General features: G+C 45.2%; 1 protein-coding gene across 1 annotated transcript in view; it reads right to left on the reverse strand.

Annotated features, from left to right (window-relative positions):
- Positions 1-16,833, reverse strand: part of dgat2 (diacylglycerol O-acyltransferase 2) — a 59,275-nt gene that overhangs the window by 28,893 nt on the left and 13,549 nt on the right. The window contains exons 2-4 of the mRNA XM_072262568.1: positions 5,230-5,358; positions 2,933-3,040; positions 1,393-1,463 (exon numbers count right to left, since the gene is read on the reverse strand). Coding sequence (XP_072118669.1) covers positions 1,393-1,463; positions 2,933-3,040; positions 5,230-5,358 — 308 coding nt within the window. The remainder of the gene's footprint in view (positions 1-1,392; positions 1,464-2,932; positions 3,041-5,229; positions 5,359-16,833) is intronic.

Consider the following 16,833-nt stretch of genomic DNA (forward strand, 5'->3'; position numbering starts at 1 on the left):
CGCCAGGTAACTGGGACTCTGGTCAGGTACGTGAAAATGTGACAGTTTTCTTATGCGCTATCAGCTTAAATTACTGAGCAAACATTGTAAAACACCCAGATACCCATGATTGCATGGTTGCATGGATTCGTACAGCTCGGTTTCACGTACACTCAGGCAGGTTAGCAGTGCAAACACACGGAAGGATTTTCCGCGGTGATTGCTCAACAGAAATGGAAGCAAAGTCCACCAGATGCAATCAGAGATCATTTGGCTCCCACCAGCCCAGTTAGCATTGTGCATTTCTCCTGATAAAGCCCTCATTTACAATGGCAATTAGCTTGGCAATGGCAAGAGATAACTCCATTAGTGCTGCCACAGGAAAGCAGCATCTCCCATCAAGGACCCCCAGCACCCAGGCTATGCTCCCTACTCGCTGCTGCCAGCAGGAACCTCACAACCCATCCCAGCAGGCTCACGAACAGTTAATTCCCGTCAACCATCAAGCTCCTGAACCAGTGTGGATAACTTCACTCACCACGATGCTGAATTGACTCGACCACCTACAGGCTCACTTTCAAGGACTCTACGTCTCACGTTCTCGATATTTATTTATTAATTTATTATTATCTTGTTTTATTTTGCACAGGACTGGAAGAAGCTGCAGAGGGTTGTAAATTTAGTCAGCTCCATCTTGGGTACTAGCCTCCAAAGTACCCAGGACATCAAGGAGCAGTGTCTCAGAAAGGCAGCGTCCAATATTAAGGACCTCCAGCACCCAGGGCATGCCCTTTTCTCACTGTTACCATCAAGTAGGAGGCACAGAAACTTGAAGGCACACACTCAGTGATTCAGGAACAGCTTCTTTCCCTCTGTCATCCGATTTCTAAATGGACATTGAACCCGTGAACACTACCTCACTTTTTAATAATATTATTTCTGTTTTTTTTTTTGCACGATTTTATTCTATTCAATATACATATACTGTAATAGATTTATTTATTATTTTATTTTTCTCTTCTATATTATGCATTGCATTGAACTGCTGCTGCTAAGTTAGCAAATTTCACGACGCATGCCGGTGATAATGAACCTGATTCTGAATGGGGTGGAAAGGGATAATAAAATCAGCCATGATGGGATGGTAAGACTGGATGGGCTGAATGGCCTAATTGTGCATTTTGATCTTATTAATGCAGGGGAAAACAAGTGTTGTAAACTGCAGGGAGGAAAGACGCGCAATGCAGATTAGGTGGTGTTGGTGAAAAGCGAAGAACTGTACACATTGCAGCTCTCCGATTTCCAAATCCAACACCTTCACTATGCTACTATGCCCCCTTTGTCAAGTCTCTCATCAACACACTTTGATGGTAACAAAAACACACTGGCAATCCCTTCTTTCGATCTACTCACTCTGATGGGGAAATAGTCTCTGAAGTATCGCCACACGGCCCAGTTCCGCACCCATGCAGATCGGCGGCCTCCTGTAATGAGAACGGGTCACTTTCCATGCAATCTTGGATGGCATCCAGTAACTAACAGAACAATGTTATGCCAACATCTTAACCTACTTCAGATCAATCCAGCCCTTCCCTCACACATATCCTTGTTCTTCCAATCATTCACGTGTCTATCAAAGATACACACACACACACCCCTAAACAGAATACAAGATGTTGTTCCTCCAACCCAAGTGTGGCCTTATCCCGACAGTGGAGGCGGCCATGGATGGACATATCGAATGGGAATGGGAATTCAGGGCCCCAAACAGTCTTTCCAGATGGGGTGACCCTTCACCTGCGAGTCTGCTGGAGTAACATACAAGGAGCAGTTGATGGCTCTGGGCCTGTATTCATTGTTTAGAAGACTGAAGGAGAAAATCCCGCTGGATATGGAGAGGATGTTTCCTATAGTGGGAGAGCCTAGGAGCAGCAGGCACCAACTCAGAATACAAGGATGTCCATTTAGAACAGGGATGAGGAGGAATTTCTCTGGCCAGTGAGTGGTGAACCTGTGTAACTCATTACCACAGACAGCTGTGGAGGCCAAGTCATAAAGTATATTTAAAACAGAGGTTGATAGACTAGTAAGGGCAAAGGTAGGCAGGAGAATGGGGTTGAGAGGGTTGATGGAAAGATGGGCCGAATGGCCTAATTCTGTTCCTATGTCTTATGGTCTACGGCAGGGGTTCCCTGCCTGGGGTCCATGGAGCCCTTGGTTAATGGTTATACTTAGCTAGGTGCCCAAGGCTTTACACAGTACTGCAACTTCAGTTAACTGCTTGCAATTTACATTAGGAACTGAAGACTAGTTCTTGCTTGAATTTATATCTGTGAAGTTCACACAACTCCAGAATACTCCCCAGCAGCAAGTGGAAAAAGCACTGAGCTCATGGGGGAGTGAACCTCATTGTCATTGTGCAAGAGTCTTGGACACCCTAGCTAGATAAATATGTCTAAGATTTTTTAGCACAGCACTTTGACAATAAGACCATATGACACGAGGTGTCTGTTTGTCATGGATGTGGCGTCCCAGCTGTCTATGTATACACAAGCCAGGGCAGTACAATATGGAGAGCAAGCTGTTGCCCATGCAGCAGGCTCCCCCTCTCCATGCAGCCGATAAAATCCAAAGGAACAGGAGAGACTGATACACTTGGGCACCTGCAGCGTCACAGGAGTCAGGATCAAACTCAACGTGGGACTGCTTTAGGGACCCCAGCTCTGGATTTTTCCTCGGGGTTTACTCCTGAAGCCTTCCCCATGAGTGAGTATAGCCACAAGGCAGCGGAGGTTTGAGATCAGAGTTTTCCTTCTCCGAGATGAGCTGCTAACCACGGTTAATGAGCTCCGTCTGCCCAGCCATAAGACAAGACAAACCAATTCCAAAACTAACATCCACCCAGAAGGTGCCCACAGCACCTTGACCCATCCACTGTCCTCTGACCTCTCACCTTGCTTGGGTGTCTCCCAGTCGATGATCAGCCAGGACAAATACAGAGCCGCAATTGGCCAACAACTTGTGAAGAAGATGTATGACAAGATTATGGTGCAGGTGATTCCTGCAACAGAAACGAAGCAAAGGTCAAACGGGGGTCAAAATCAAAATAAATTTATCACAAGTACATATGTCACTATATACAACCCTAAGATTCATTTTCTTGTGGGCGTACTCTAAATCTATAGAGTAATAACCATAGCAGATCAATGAAAGACCGCACCAGCTTGGGTGTTCAACCGGAGTGCAGAAAACAAACTGTGCAAATACAAAAAGAAGTAATAATTATAAATGAATAAAGCAATAAATTGAGAACACGCGATGAAGAGTTCTTGAGAGTGAGTCCATAGGTTGTGGGAACATTTCAATGATGGGACAAGTGAAGTTGAGTGAAGTTATCTCCTCTGGTTCAAGAGCCTGATGGTTGAGGGATGATAACTTGTTTCTGAACCTGGTGGTGAGAGTCATGAAGCTCCTGTACCACCTTCCAGATGGCAGCAGTGAGAAGAGAGCATGGCCTGGACAGTGGAAGCTGCTTTCATCCGCAGCCCACAGAATGTCACCGAGGGCCACTGACTCCATCATGCAAGGGGACAGGAAATCTAAAAGGAAAAAAAAAACCTTTCATGGTTCTGTTACTATGATGGGACATGTACTTCACTGTCACGATGGACATTTGAAATTGCAGTATAAACTTGGTAGATAGGGTTGTAACTTAGGACAGCTTTGGACACATTGCCCTTCACAAATCAGAGTACCGGGTACAGTAGTTGGGGTGTTATGTTGAAATTGTACAAAACATTGGTCATCAGATTTCCGAATGAACCCATGTACACTACTCCACTTTTACGTATTAATTTAATTTTTATACATATTTCTTATTGTAATTTGTGTAGTTTTTAAAACATTATGTATTTGCAATGTACTGCTGCCACAAAACAACACATTTCATGACATATTCCAGTGATTCTGAGTACTGTATGCGTTTCTGCTCACCCACCGATAGGAAATATATCAATAAGATTGAAAGAGTGAGTGCAGAGACAATTTACAAGGATGTTGCTAGGACTTGAGGACCTGAGTTCTTGGGAGAGTTTGAATAGGTGAAGACTTCATTCCCTGCAGTGTAGGAGAATGAGAGGGGTTTAGATAAACAAGCCTGTTTTGATCAATTGGCCAGCAGTTCGTGAAGAAAATACAAGACACGATTACTGCACAGGCAACCCCCTGCAACAGAAAGGGAGCAAAGCTTAAAGTGGGGGTGAGGAACAGCCCGATATGAAATCATACTTTTTCTTCACGTTTTTATCGCCATCATGGGGCATATACTTCACTGTCGAGACAGACATTTGAAACCACAGTGGACCATATAGTCTACTGTATAATATGGGACTATTTTACGTCGTAGTAACACGTTATTGAGCATGCGCTATTAGGCGTGTATTGATCTGTATGTATGTGTGTTCAGTTCGGTTTTAGTTAGTAAAGAACCCTGTTGATTTAGCTCCCGTCTCCAGCGTTTTTATTAATGATATTGTTGTGTAAACCAACCACATTCACAACACACAGTCTAGATAGGGTCAAAAAGCGAGTTTCAGCACATTGGCCTTTACAAGTCCAATAAGTGAGAGAATTCACTGCCACAGACAGCTGTGGAGGCTCAGACAATGGGTACATTTAAAATGGGTATATTAGTCAGGATGCCAAAGGTTATAGGGAGAAGGCAGGAGAATGGGGTTGAGAGGGAAAATGAATGAACTGCTTGCCACAGTGGCACAATGCTATTACAACTCAGGCGTTGTGGAGCTCACAGTTCAATTCCACCATGGTTCTGCAGGGAGTCTCTGCACGTCCTCCCTGTGGAATGGACGGGTTTTCTCCGGGTGCTCCGGTTTCCTCCCACAGTTCAAAGACGTAATGGGTAGGTTAATTGGTCATAGTAAATTGCTTTGTGATTAGGTTAGGGTTACTTGGGATCATGGGGGGTGCTAGGTCAGCATGGCCCAAAGGGTTGGAAGAGCCTCCTCTGCATGGCTAAATAAATAAATTGGCCATGATAGAATGCTGGAGCAGAGTCGACAGACCAAATGGCCAAACTATGGACACAGGAACAGGCTGGGAATGGAGGAATATGGACCATATACAAGCGGATGTCACCGTGCTTGGTGTGGTCATAGTGGCCGCAGAGCCTGATGCCGTGTTGTACTGTTCTTCACTAATAGTTCAACGTTTAACTATACACAAGTTACCTACCCAGAATTAGAAACGTTACAACCCATTGACAGACAGAGATCATTTGCAAGAATCGTTTGATTTTGAAGCTGGCGATCCAAGGGAGAGACGGCAGGTTACTCAACGCCGAGAGAATGCTCTCTCCAGTTCCTGGGGGGAATAAAAAAAATGTATTAAATCCATTCTTTCTTTTTCCTCTTTTCACCTTTCACAGATCTTCTTAAATGATGATTAGCAGCGATAACTGCTGAACAACACACACAAAATGCTGGAGGACCCCGCCATCCAAGCCAAGTTCTCTTCTCCTTGCTGCCATTGGGAAGATCGCACGGGAGCGTACAATCGCACAGAACAAGGTGGGAGGTGGGAAGGTGGGGAGGGCAGCTGGCAGGGGATAGGTGAAACCAGGTGAGGGGGAAGGTCGGAGCATGGGGGGAGGAGGGGATGAAGTAAGAAGTTGGGAAATGATAGGTGGAGGCTGGAGGAGGAGGAATCCGACAGGAGAGGAGAGTGCACCATGGGAGAATGTGAAAGAGAATGGCCACTGGAGGGGGATGTGGGGGGAAAGGCAGGAGAACGGGGTCGAGAAGGTTGGTAAATCATCCGTGATAGAATGGCGGAGAAATCTCGATGGGCTGAAAGGCTTAATTCTGTTCCTATCTGCAAGTCTTATGGTCTACATGGTGATGGCCAGGTGAGGACAAGTGGTAAGAGGGGAGCCAGAATGGGGAACTGAAGTAGCAAAGGGAGGGAGAGGGTGAGAAACAACTAGAAGTTAGAGAAATCGATGTTCGTGCTGTCACGTTGAACACTATGCAGATGGTATACAAGGTGTCGCTCTCTTGTGTGTGCATACAGTAACATACACATGGTTAAAAAATTTACTTTGAAATCAAGATACAAGTTTTTTTCCAAATCATATTTATCCTAATTCAGAGTTTCTTTTCCATTGATGCTGCCTGGCCTGCCCTCCAGCATCTTGTGTGTGTTGCTTGGATTTCCAGCATCTGCAGATTTTCTCATGACCGGGTATGTTTGTGGTCTTCTGCTGCCGAAGCCCATCAGGGTGTGTGACGCGTTGTGCACTCAGATGCTCTTCGCACACGTTGTAACGTGTGGTTATTTCAGTTACTGTCACCTTGAACCAGTCTGACCATTCTCCCCTGACCTCTCTCATTAACAAGGCACTTCTGCCCACAGAACTGTTGCTCGCTGCTGTATTTTTTTGTTTTCTCTTACCATTTTCTATAAACTCTAGAGACTGTTGTGTGTGAAAACCCCAGGAGATCAGCAGTTTCTGAGATACTCAAACCACCCTGTCTGGCACCAACAATCATTCCACAGTTAAAGTCACTTAGATCACATTTCTTCCCCATCCTGAATTTTGGTCTGAACAACCAAACCTCTTGACCATGTCTACATGCTTTTGTGCATTGAGTTGCTGCCACATGGATTGGCTGATTAGACATTTGCATTACCAAGTAGCAAGACTTAATAAAGTGGCCACTGAGCGTAGTCTACAGTAACTACCCCAGATGACAGGTACACAAAGATACAAGATAAAAGGAGTAACAGTACATTACTCAACCAGTAAGTTTGTTGTATCATTCAATATCATGGCTGAATCTTTACAGCGCCTTTACTTCCTGAGAAAGCTAAAGAAATTTGGCCTGTCCCCTAAAACCCTCGCCAATTTTTATAGATGCTCTGTAGAAAGCATTCTTCTAGGGTGCATCACAACCTGGTATGGAAGTTGTCCTGTCCAAGACCGGAAGAAGCTGCTGAAGATCGTGAACACAACGCAGCACATCACACAAACCAATCTTCCGTCCTTGGACTCACTTTACACTGCATGCTGTCACAGCAGTGCTGCCAGGATAATCAAGGACACGACCCACCCAGCCAACACACTTTTCGTCCCTCTTCCCTCCAGGAGAAGGCTCAGGAGCTTGAAGACTCATACGGCCAGATTTGGGAACAGCTTCTTTCCAACTGTGATAAGACTGCTGAACGGATCCTGACGCGGATCTGGGCCGTACCCTCCAAATATCCAGACCTGCCTCGCGGTTTTTTTTGCACTACCTTACTTTCCATTTTCTATTTTGTATTTATGATTTATAATTTAACTTTTTAATATTTACTATCGATTTGTACTCCAGGGAGTGGGAAGCGCAGATTCAAATATCACTGTGATGATTGTACGTTCTAGAATCAATTGTTTGGCAACAATAAAGTATAATACAGTATAAAGTATCTACAGAAACTGCTGGAGGAACTCAGCAGATACAGTAATTTTACCAATTTCTGCCTCACACATTTGTATAGAAGTACTGTGAAGAACATTCTAACTGGTTGCATCACCATCTGATATGGAGGGGGCACTGCACAGGTTCAGAAAAAGCTGCAGAAAGTTGTCATCTCAACCAGTTCCATCATGGACACTAATCTCCCTAGTATCCAGGACACCCTCAAGAGGCGATACCTCAAAAAAATGTCAGCATCCATCATTAAGGATCCCATCACTTAGGACGTGCCCTCTTCTCATTACTACCATCAGGGAGGCGGTACAGGGGCCTGAAGACACTCACTCAATGATCCAGGAACAGCTTCTTCATCATCAGACTTTTGAATGGTCAATGAACCCATGAAAACTAACTCACAATTTTTTCTCCTCTTTTTGCACTAGTTTAATTTTTTTAAAAAATAATTTTTGGTAATGCAACCAGTTAGCATACTCTCCACAGTGCATCTGTAGAAATTTGATAGAGTATTCGGTGCCATACCAAGTCTCCTCAAATTCCTAATGAAATACAGCCACTGTTGGGCCTCAGATATTGACACCCAGGAATTGGTAACCCTCTCCATTCTGAAACCATGCCCCTTAAATCAGGGTTCCTCCAACAAGGGAGACCTCCTCTTGGGATCCACCTCTGGTAGATCAATCAGTCCATCACATCTGTTCTGTCATTCAATCATAGGGTGCTTGCATTGGTCCCAAATTGTTCCAATAATCAGTCATCTGAAGCCCAAACAAGTTTCTGGCATCTCCCCCCCTCCCTTTCCAGGCCTGATGAAGTGTCTCAACCAAAAACGCCAACTGTTTATTCCTCTCCATAGATGCTGCCTGACCTCCATAGAGGCAAAGTTCATTCAACATGTTGTGAGCTGTTCTGGATTTCCAGCATCTGCAGAATCTCTTGTTAAAGTATAATTAAACATCTGCTTGCAACAGCGTCCCAGGCATAGAGACAACACACAGAGTGCGATCTGAATATTAATTACACAAAACAACGAAGTGGGAAAACAAGAGATTCAAACAAAAAACTTAATTAGGACAAGTCCGTGGTAGAGCAAGAGGTTGTCCATGGTGTTCTTTTGTCATAGTTATACTTTATTGATCTAAGGGGAAATTGGTTTTCATTACAGTTGCACCACAAATAATTAAATAGTAATAAAACCATAAATAGTTAGATAGTAATATGTAAATTATGCCAGGAAGTAAGTCCAGGACCAGCCTATTGGCTCAGGGTGTCTGACCCTCCAAGGGAGGAGTTGTAAAGTTTGATGGCCACAGGCAGGAATGACTTCCTGTGATGCTCTGTGCTGCATCTCGGTGGGTTAGGGTTGTGCAGCTTCAAGAACCCGACAAGTAACCATTCCTGAACATGGTAGAGTGGGCCTTCAGGATTTTGTACCTCCTGCCTGGCAGTAGCAGTGAGAAGCGGGGCCTGGCTTCTCTCCCATTCCTTTTCAGTCACGATGAAGAATCTTGGCCCAAAATGCCAACTTTTTATTCTCCTCCATAGGTGCCGAGTTCCTCCTGCATTTTGTGTGTATGTTGCTCTGGCGTAATTTCTCCCTTCTCCCCCACCCTCCTGACTTCATCTCATGATTCTCCACCCCCCCCCCCACCATCTTACTCTGGCTTCTGTCCCCTTCTTTTCCAATCCTGAAGGATCTCCACCCTAAACATTAACTGTTTATTCCCCTCCATAGATGCTGTCCGACCTGCTGCGTTCCTCCAATATTTTCAGGATTCAAGAATGTCCATTGTCATTCTTCAGTAAATGAGTGTAAAGGAGAATGAAATGATTGTTACTCCAGACCCAATGCAACATAGAAAACAATAATTATAAAAACACAAGAACAAAAGCAATCTATAAAGCACAATGTACAACTGTTGAGTGTGACTGTATATTCACCAAGTGGCCACTTCATTAGGTACACCTTTATTGTGACCAAAACAATTGGTACTAGAACGTACAATCATCACAGCAATATTTGATTCTGTGCTTCACATGCCCTGGATTACAAATATTAAAGACATTAAAAATAGTAAAAATTAGTAAATATTAAAAATTTAAATTATAAATCATAAATAGAAAATAGAAAAAATGGTAAGTGAGGTAGTGCAAAAAAACCAAGAAGCAGGTCTGGATATTTGGAGGGTACGGCCCAGATCGGGGTCAGGATCCATTCAGCAGTCTTATCACAGTTGGAAAGAAGCTGTTCCCAAATCTGGCTGTACGAGTCTTCAAGCTCCTGAGCCTTCTCCCGGAGGGAAGAGGGACGAAAAGTGTGTTGGCTGGGTGGGTCGTGTCCTTGATTATCCTGGCAGCACTGCTCCGACAGCATGCGGTGTAAAGTGAGTCCACGGACGGAAGATTGGTTTGTGTGATGTGCTGCTCCGTGTTCACGATCTTCTGCAGCTTCTTCTGGTCTTGGACAGGACAACTTCCATACCAGGTTGTGATGCACCCTAGAAGAATGATTTCTACGGGGCATCTATAAAAATTAGTGATATTAATGCAAATCAGCCAATCATGTGGCAGCAACTCAACGCAAAAGGTACGCAGACATGATCGTGAGGGTCAGTTTTCATTCAGACCAAACATCAGAATGGGGAAAGAGTGTGATCCAAGTGATTTTGATCATGGAATGATTGTCAGTACCAGACAGGAGTAGTTTGAGTACCTCAAACTGCAGATCTCTTGGGATTTTTGTGTCCAACAGTTTCTAAAATTTAGAGAATGGTGTGGAAAAACAAATGAAAACAAATCTAGTGAAGTGCAGTCCTGAGGTCAGAGGAGGATGGCCAGACTGGTTCAAGCTGACAGGAAGGTGACAGTAACTCAGGTTACCAATATTACAACGGTGGTGTGCAGAAGAGCATCTCTGAACAGACCACACATCGAACCTTGAAGTGGATGGGCTACAGCAGCAGATCATACTGGGTTCCACTCTTGTACCCAATAAAGTGGCACTGAGTGTAGATAAGCTTATTACCACGGCCTGATTGTACGTGAAGTGGCGCTAGGTGCAGGAGTATCTGAACATAGCATGACTGACAGGAAATAACTTGACAGAGTAACTTGTGGCAAAAGGATCTTCTCTACAGAGCAGGAGAGTCGCTCTGGATTTCCAGCATGTCCAGAATCTCGTGCTCATGATAAATGCACGAAATACTTTACACTGTCTCAAATAATGTAAAATCGGAGGCTCGAAGTTTTCGGACGACTCAGAGTCAGACTGTGGTCAGGCATGGCAGGGAGAGTTTTCTTCCTTCTCCTGTCTGCACGAGATGTGGGACTTTCAAGAGACTTTGTACTTTTTTTTTTAAAAAACTGTGCCCATGGCCTGTTCTTCATCAAGTTATGGTATTGTTGCACTGTTGTAACTATATATTATAATTACGTGGTTTTTGTTAGTTTTTCCAGTCTTGGTCGGTCTTGTGTTTCTGTGATATCACACCGGTGGAATATTGTATCATTTCTTAATGCATGCATTACTAAATGACAATAAAAGAGGACTGCGTGTCCTCATAATTTAATAATGCCGAGGAATGAATTTTTGTTTATGAGCACGGGTGAGTAATTAAAATGTACCCCAGTGTTCAAAATAAAGGCAGATATTTTTGGACAGTCAACTTTAACATAAAAATCAATAATACAGCCGAGGAACCCACAGAACGAAATAGCCAGAGTCATGTCAACAATTATTATTGCATCAGGCATCGCATGGAATAAATCCAAGGAAGCTCCCACTACATGTTAAATGCTCCTGCTAGCAAGCGCTTCAAATAGCCTCTGACAACCAAGTCCAGCTACTGGCTTTCATTTTAGGCTTAGCTACTAAGCCAGAGAACCTTTTCTACTGACAGAAGGGGCAAAGGCGTGTTACTGGTGCCTTAAAACCAGCTGCTTTCGGTAGATGGGGCTCAGACAGAAGGAAAATTCTGATCTGAAATTTCTGCTGCCTTGCAGCTATGCCCACTTATTGGGAAGGCTTTCGGAGTAAACCCAGAGGAAAAAAAAATCCGGAGCTGGAATTCCTCAGGCAGTCCTATATTGAGTTCGGTGCTGACTGGCAACTGATGCCAAACTGTATCAGTCTCTGCCGTTCCTTTGGATTCATCAGCTGCGTGGAGAGGGGAAGCCTGTTACATGGGCAACAGCTTGCTCTCCATATCGTCCTGCCCAGGCTTGTGTATAACACACAGCTGGGATGCAACACTCACGGTCAACCCCAACCACAGGACCTTATAACTGCCATTAGTCATAGTCATACTTTATTGATCCCAGGGGAAATTGGTTTTCGTTACAGTTACACCATAAATAAATATTAATAGAACCATAAATAGTAATATGTAAATTATGCCAGGAAATAAATCCAGGACCAGCCTATTGGCTCAGGGTGTCTGACCCTCCAAGGGAGGAGTTGTAAAGTTTGATGGCCACAGGCAGGAATGACTTCCTATGACGCTCTGTGCTGCATCTCAGTGGAATGAGTCTCTGGCTGAATGTACTCCTGTGCCCACCCAGTCCATTATGTAGTGGATGGGAGACATTGTCCAAGATGGCATGCAACTTGGACAGCATCCTCTTTTCAGACACCACCGTCAGAGAGTCCAGTTCCATCCCCACAACATCACTGGCCTTACGAATGAGTTTGTTGATTCTGTTGGTGTCTGCTACCCTCAGCCTGCTGCCCAGCACACAACAGCAAACATGATAGCACTGGCCACCACAGACTCGTAGAACATCCTCAGCATCATCCGGCAGATGTTAGAGGACCTCAGTCTCCTCAGGAAATAGAGACGGCTCTGACCCTTCTTGTAGACAGCCTCAGTGTTCTTTGACCAGTCCAGTTTATTGTCAATTAGAAAAATGGTGCTCATGTACCACAGATGTTTTTTTTCTTGTAGAAAGAACAGCTGGAGCCTCTCAGTCTCAAAACATTGTGCCTCTTACACATGGATGTAGGGCCACATCATGCTCTCTGGTCACTACTGCCATTGGGCATGAGGAAGAGAAGCGTCAGGTCCAACACCACCAGGTTCAGGAACAGTTACTTTATTTAGAGTAACAATGCAGAACCGATTTGTTCAGCCACTCAGCAACCCACCGATTTAACCCTCGCCTAATCAGAGGTCAATTTACAATGATGAGTTAACCTACTAACAGGTACATTTTTGGACCAGAGCACCTGAGGCAGCCCACATGTCCATGGGAAGAAAGTACAAGCTTTCCTACAGAGGATGCCGGATTTGAACTCCGAACTCCAATGACCCACACTGTAACAGCATCATGCTAATTGCTACACAACCGTAGTTACCCAACAACCATCAACATGGGCAACTTCACTCAACTCAACACTGAGCTGATTCCACGACCTACACACTCACTTTCACGGACTCTGCAACTCGTTTTCAGTATACTAACTTTTTTTTTTATTGCGTGATTTGTCTTCTTTTTCACATTGGTTGTTTGTCAGTTTTTAACGTATCTCACTAAATCTATTGTATTTCTTTATTTTTCTGTGAATGCCTGCAAGAGAATGAATCTCAGGGTTGTATATGGTGACATATACGCACTTTGATCATTAATTCATTTTGAACTTTGAGGAACAACTGCTGAAGCTTAGAAATCAAGAACAGAAAGACTCTCAGTGAAAATGGGAATTATCAGGAGAGAAACTGTCTCCACCTGCCTCTTACTTTGTTTGACTCCCTCGCATCTCCCTTCTTCTTCCCCTCCACCAAGTTTCTGAACAGCCCATGAGCACAACTTTGCTATTTTGCTCTGTTAACACTGCTTTTTAAATTTCTGATGGTAACCTACAGTATTTTCAATGTATTGTGGACAGTATGGTAGCATTGCGAGTAGCGCAGTAACACAGCGGTTAGTGCAATTATACTACAGCAGAGATCATCAACCAGGGCTTGACTTCTGCAGATATACCGTCGAAAGCATTCTAACTGGCTGAATCTCCATCTGGTATGGGGGGCAGGGGGCGCGGGAGGTGGGGAGGGACTGCACAGGATCAAACAAAGCTGCAGAAAGTTATGAAACAGTCAGCTCGATCACGGCCACTAACCTTCCCAGCATCCAGGACACCCTCAGAGAGCGATGACTCAAACCAGTCATCGTCCATCATGAAGGACCCCCATCACCCAGGGCATGCCCCCTGCTCTTTGCTGTCAGCAGGAAGCACGTATAGGAACCTGAAGGCACACACTCAAGCTTCCCCTCTGCCATCCCACTCCTGACGGACATTGAACACATGAACACGACCCCACTACTATTTTTTGCTCTATGACTTTTTAAATGTGCTTACTGCAATTTACAATGTGTTGGACCGTACTGCTGCCACATAACAAATTTCACAACATGTGCCAGTGATATTAAACCCGATTCTGATTCCTGGTGCTGTCTGTAAGGAGTTTGTCCATTCACTCCATGACCCGCTCGGCTTTCCCCCGGTTTCCTCCCGCATTCCAAAGATGTAAAGGTTAGTGTTGGTGACCTGTGGACGTACCTAGTGGGACTTGCAGCCTTCTCCCTGCAAATCCTGGTGTTGGTCACTGACGCAAACCACGCATTTCACTGATGGGTTGATGTCAGTCAGTCAGCGGGTGCCGTCCCGAATCCAGGGTTGGCGGCTATGCACCTCCATCTTCTTCAATCTTGCAGCAGCACCGAGTACAGCCTCTCCTCCAGTTTGTTCTCGCTGGCCGCCTTGGCACCGCCTGTCGCCAACCCCGCCGAACTCAAGCCCGAGGCCGTGTCGGCCTCCAGCCGCGGCCACTTCCTCGAGCTCAGCCCTTCCTTAGGCAGAGGCCTTGGGCAGGTCCAGGTACACGGTGCAGCGCCCAAGTTCATCATGTCTCTTCTAACTAGGTGCATAGCATACGATTCATAGATACGTGGTGAGGCTTTAATCTCTTCCACGGAAGATGGCCATTGGCTCACAAGGAGCTCATCCGCCCTTTGTCAGGTCTTGTTTTTTTCTAGTCCTGCTGGGTGTCCTCACCAGGCTAAGTACAGTGGGGGAGCCGGCCCAAGTCGCTGACCACTTGACCATGGCCACAGTTTTGATGTACACTTGACAAATAAAGTTGGATGCATCAGCAAGGGAGATGAGGCTGAGTACAGGGCTGCGGTAGGAAACTTTGTCACATGGTGTGAGCAGAATTATCTGCAGCTTAATGTGAAAAAGACTAAGGAGCTGGTGGTAGACCTGAGGAGAACCATGGTACCGGTGACCCCTGTTTCCATTCAGGGGGTCAGTGTGGACATGGTGGAGGATTACAAATACCTGGGCATACGAATTGACAATAAATTGAACTGGTCAAAGAAGACTGAGGTTGTCTACAAGGAGGGTCAGAGCCATCTCTGTTTCCTGAGGAGACTGAGGTCCTTTAACATCTGCCGGACGATGCTGAGGATGTTCTACGAGTCTGTGGTGGCCAGTACTATCATGTTTGCTGTTGTGTGCTGGGGCAGCAGGCTGAGGGTAGCAGACACCAACAGAATCAACAAACTCATTCGTAAGGCCAGTGATGTTGTGGGGATGGACTCTCTGACGGTGCTGTCTGAAAAGAGGATGCTGTCCAAGTTGCATGCCATTTTGGACAATGTCTCCCATCCACTACATAACGTACTGGTTGGGCACAGGAGTACATTCAGCCAGAGACTCATTCCACCGACATGGAACACAGAGCGTCATAGGAAGTCATTCCTGCCTGTGGCCATCAAACTTTACAACTCCTCCCTTGGAGGGTCAGACACCCTGAGCCAATAGGCTGGTCCTGGACTTATTTCCTGGCATAATTTACATATTACTATTTAACTATTTATGGTTCTATTAATATTTATGGTGCAACTGTAACAAAAACCAATTTCTCCCGGGATCAATAAAGTATGACTATGACCAATCTTTAATCATTAAGTACTGGTGTACAAGATGGAGTGGAGTGACTAAAGCACAAACAGTCTTTCCAAGGAGGAATATAAATGTTTTTCTATGAATTTCCCAACTTTTAAGTCAGAAGTTGACTAAATGCTTGATCAAAGATAAAAATGAAATGTGGAAGATAAAGGGTCACAAGAGGCTGCGGGCCTGCTCCGGGCTTCGTGCCCCAGGCTGCGGGCCTGCTCCGGGCTTCGTGCCCCAGGATTCATTTTCGCTCTGAATGCTATTTGCTTACTTTTATTGTTTGCACAATTAGTTTTTTTCCTTTACTCTGCACGTTGAGGGTTTGATTTTAAAAAAAGGATTCGTTTGGGTTTGTTTTGTCACTGCCTATAAGCAGACAAATCTCAAGGTTGTATAATGTACTTTGAACTTTGCAAGCTGCACTTCTTTGGGGTTTAATGTGGAGGTCGATAGGTCCTTGATTAGTCAGGGCATCACAGTTTACGAGGAAAAAAACAGGAGAACTGGTTTGAGGGGGATAATAAATCTTCTGTCCGATATTTTGGGGGGGGGGGGGAGGAGTTGTCTGTGGAGATAAAGAATGGCTGAGGTGGGAGGGGTGTTCATGTACAAAGGCAGAAGGAACTATACAAATACTCCATGGAGGGAGAGGGGCTTCCGTGAGAGACTGGGCTGTTTCTGCCAGGAGGCTGGTTTGTGATGTGCTGAGCTGTGTCCGCAACCCTCTGCAGTTCCTTGTGGGGACGGGCAGAGCAGATTCCGTACCAAGCAGCGAGAGATCCCCCACTCTAACCAACTTATTATTTTTTATTATTAAACAGAAGCACTAGCTGCATCACCATCTAGTTCCGGAACTGCAAGGCGCCTGACCACAAATCCCTGCAAAGGATTGCGAGGACTGCTGAGAAGATCATCAGGGTCTCTCTTCCGCCCATCCGAGATATTTATCAGGAGCAGGGCCGTCAATGATCCCTCCCATCTGTCCCACAATCTCTTTCACTCTCCTACCATCAGGAGAGTACCACAGCATCAGGACAAGGTCTGCTAGGATGGGAAACAGCTTCTGCCCCCAGACTGCGACATTAACCCCTCCCACTCATGGGGCGACGGTACTGTAGCAGACCGCACTGTTGTATAACTGATCAGGGTTCGATTCCTGCAACTGTCTATCAGGAATTTCTTCCCCTGTTCTCCCCGTGACCACAGGAGTTTCCTCTCAGTGCTCTGGTCCCCTCCTAAAGATGCATTGGTTAGTAGGTTAATTGGTCACTAGGGTATAACTCAGTGCCACGGGCTTGTTGGACCAGAAGGCCCTGTTACTGTGCTGTATCTCTACATTAGAAATGATCCCAGAATCATTCTCCTGACTCTCCTCTGGACACACCCCCCCCATCCTTTCTTAGATCA

This window comes from Mobula birostris, chromosome 7, assembly GCF_030028105.1.
Source record: "Mobula birostris isolate sMobBir1 chromosome 7, sMobBir1.hap1, whole genome shotgun sequence".
Taxonomy (NCBI): Eukaryota; Metazoa; Chordata; class Chondrichthyes; order Myliobatiformes; family Myliobatidae; genus Mobula; species Mobula birostris.